The following is a 2,696-nucleotide window of genomic DNA, read 5'->3' as shown; positions in this document are numbered from 1 at the left end:
ATCGCTGGAAGTTCGTTTTCATTGAGCTACTTAATTTACAGCGGTTTTTTCCATAAAAATAGCTAAATGTTCATTGCATAAATATTTTCAACAGATAGATAAATCAAGATAAAATTTCTAAATTACAATGTTACAATGTATATAAAAGTATTTCAAAATGATAATATCCTGTTGGCCATAGACTAAAGGAAAGTTATTTGTCCGATATTTCCCTGCGTACGTGACAATATACGAAACAACATTTAATTAAGGTGCTAACTGAAATCCAATCCTCCATTGGCCACCAGTATATAAAAGAAGGGCGCTCATGGTATTACAAACAGTGTTGATTCCTACAGAGCAAGGATGTCGAGCAAAGTTGAAAACAAAGCCGTGTATACTATAGACACTTTCACAAAAGAAATTGTAGATGTCGGCAAGATGGAAATGAATGTACAATATTTTCCAAGCGTCCGGCAATTGAGAATCGGCATGATTTCAATCTGTGGTCTCCAGATGGATTTATCTGAAATATTTGTACAAGTCTCTTTGTTTAGTAGTAAGATGAAGATGTTGGAGAGTGGTGTTTTAAAGAAAACAACTATTGAATCAAATACTATCTCCTTTAAAGGGGACGCTCATCTTCATACCAAGACTGAAAATTTCGATAAATGTTACCTTGGAATTAAAATATGCAAACCGACGGGTAGAATGAGGAGGCGCCAAACACTTGCAAATTCTCTGCTGCACTTACACGGCCATGCCCTGGTTTTGGATACAACTTTTCACACGGAAGTATCAGGTAATTTATTTATTACAGAACATATGTATTAGTATTGTATGATTTTAGAATTTATTAACATTGTGTGATTTTAAGTAAAAGCAATCATTATTAAAAAATCATCATATTTTATAACAATTTGTGTCTTCTTCATAAATACATTAGAATATTTCCCCTTGCATTTTCAATTGATACATTCGGTGTGCTATTAAAATAAGTCATTATGCAAAATAAAAATGATAAACTTATTTCTTTTATAAGCTTATAGATCTTATTTTCGACTATGTGATATTTATGACTGTTTTCTTTATTTAAGTTCCAGTGAGAACATTTTTAAAGGAGCGACCAATACAATTGAAGTCCAACAGTGCTGTATACGAGGTAAATTAAAATTATAATGAAACAATTCTTATGTCTAACAAGTATTTATTGAAAACATTAAGTATATGCAAAGAACAATGTCGCCATATATAACAGAAAATTAATGGATGTTATCAAAATCAATATTCACTTCAATCGCTGCAAAGTGGCGCCTTCAGAAAAGAAGTAAACCTTCTGCACAATATCAGTTTTTACGCTTTCAAAAGTAAGACGTTTCTTGCCTTTTTATAGTCTATGTATAGAATAACGGCTCTCGGTATTTTAATAGCAAACAGTATTGCACTACACATGTTGTATAGTAATTTCAGTTAACATTATAAACGAATATTACAAGAGTATGGTTTTCATAATCTGTTTTATTTATTTTCTAGACGTGAAAATATCTGGACCGAACAATACTCATCATCAGAATCACCATCTGAAGAAAATTGACAATGGAAAAAAATAGCTGAACGTTTTGTCAAACATTTTGCTGAAGTCGGCTATGAAATGAAAAAGAAAGCCAGGCCGGCATAAAAACAATATTGAATAGATACTTAAAGTCATATTGACATGTAAATAATGATATGAAAATGAAATTGTGTTGTTTGTTGCTTAATAAAAATATGTTTTATTGCCGTTTGATTATTTGAATAAATTCCATGTAGTCACAAAATAGTTTTCCTTCCCTGCAGCTTATACTTTTAACTAAGACACTCTTTAGATATATGTACAGAATATTGTAACAAATATATAACTCAAGATTGAAGTTAAATGGTTTGAAAGCAGCATGCCCCCAGAACCATGCTTATTGTCAAAAAGGTTTTGAAAACATATTTCAAAGTGAATTATGTGAAGTGAACAAAAGAAGTAATTTACTCTTACAATCCACGTAAATAACCTTTAAAAAGATGTCTCAATTTACGCAAAATTTGCCCTTAAGGCATAATCGATAGTGACGTGGAAGAAATATGGTGATAAATACTACAAGATCAGTCATAAATCGCGCATAACATGTAAATGTATTAATATAATCTTGAATCATCTTTTTTTATTTTCTTAAAATCTAAGTAGGCCGTTATTTTTCTTCAGTTTTATTTTCTTGGTTCATCTGGAGGCAGCTTTAAGGCGTATTTCTGTACCTGAACATTTAAAATTTTGGTATCTGTTTTCTTCTGTTATAGGTACATGTAGTAATATTTTTTTTAAACGTAAGTGTGAGTCGAGAAATCATTATATCTCGAATGTAAAAATGTCTGTATAATATATAACATGTTAAATATTGAATAAAAAGATACTCGTAAATTTAGATTCCTTCACGTTATTTTTATATTACAAAATTCTGATTCGCATACCACTTGTCACGGTCCAAAACTGTTCACTATTTAGGGTAGATAATGTGTAAGCGGCCGGATAGCTCATTCGGTAGCGGAACGGTATTCCGAGGGTTCCGGGTTTGAGTTCCAGTCTGGCTGCACATCTTTCTCATCCTGTGACATTTGGCGCCCGATATGGGACCGTGACAGTTATATTAATCACAGCTCAGTGTTTAACTCACAGTCAGGGGCGTAACTAT

At 31.9% G+C, this 2,696-nt stretch overlaps 1 protein-coding gene across 1 annotated transcript; it reads left to right on the top strand.

The window, feature by feature from the left end:
* Positions 1–239: 239 nt before the first annotated feature.
* Positions 240–1,518, top strand: LOC132731340 (uncharacterized). Its single transcript, XM_060717507.1, has 3 exons — positions 240–781; positions 1,077–1,141; positions 1,513–1,518. Exons 1-3 carry the CDS (start codon positions 346–348, stop codon positions 1,516–1,518), a joined length of 507 nt encoding a protein of 168 aa, XP_060573490.1. The 5' UTR covers positions 240–345.
* The last annotated feature ends 1,178 nt before the right edge of the window (positions 1,519–2,696 follow it).

Source organism: Ruditapes philippinarum, unplaced genomic scaffold (genome assembly GCF_026571515.1).
Source record: "Ruditapes philippinarum isolate M1 unplaced genomic scaffold, ASM2657151v2 ctg1331_1_1_1_1, whole genome shotgun sequence".
Taxonomy (NCBI): Eukaryota; Metazoa; Mollusca; class Bivalvia; order Venerida; family Veneridae; genus Ruditapes; species Ruditapes philippinarum.
Note: the sequence above shows the minus strand (reverse complement) of the source record. Positions and strands in the feature narration are given on the sequence as shown.

What these genes read in the sequence shown, in the direction of transcription:
- LOC132731340 (XM_060717507.1), top strand. Translation starts at nt 346, where the DNA reads ATGTCGAGCAAAGTTGAAAACAAAGCCGTGTATACTATAGACACTTTC. An exon ending in TTTTCACACGGAAGTATCAG is followed by an intron (nt 782 to 1,076) that starts GTAATTTATTTA and finishes TCTTTATTTAAG; the next exon opens with TTCCAGTGAGAACATTTTTA.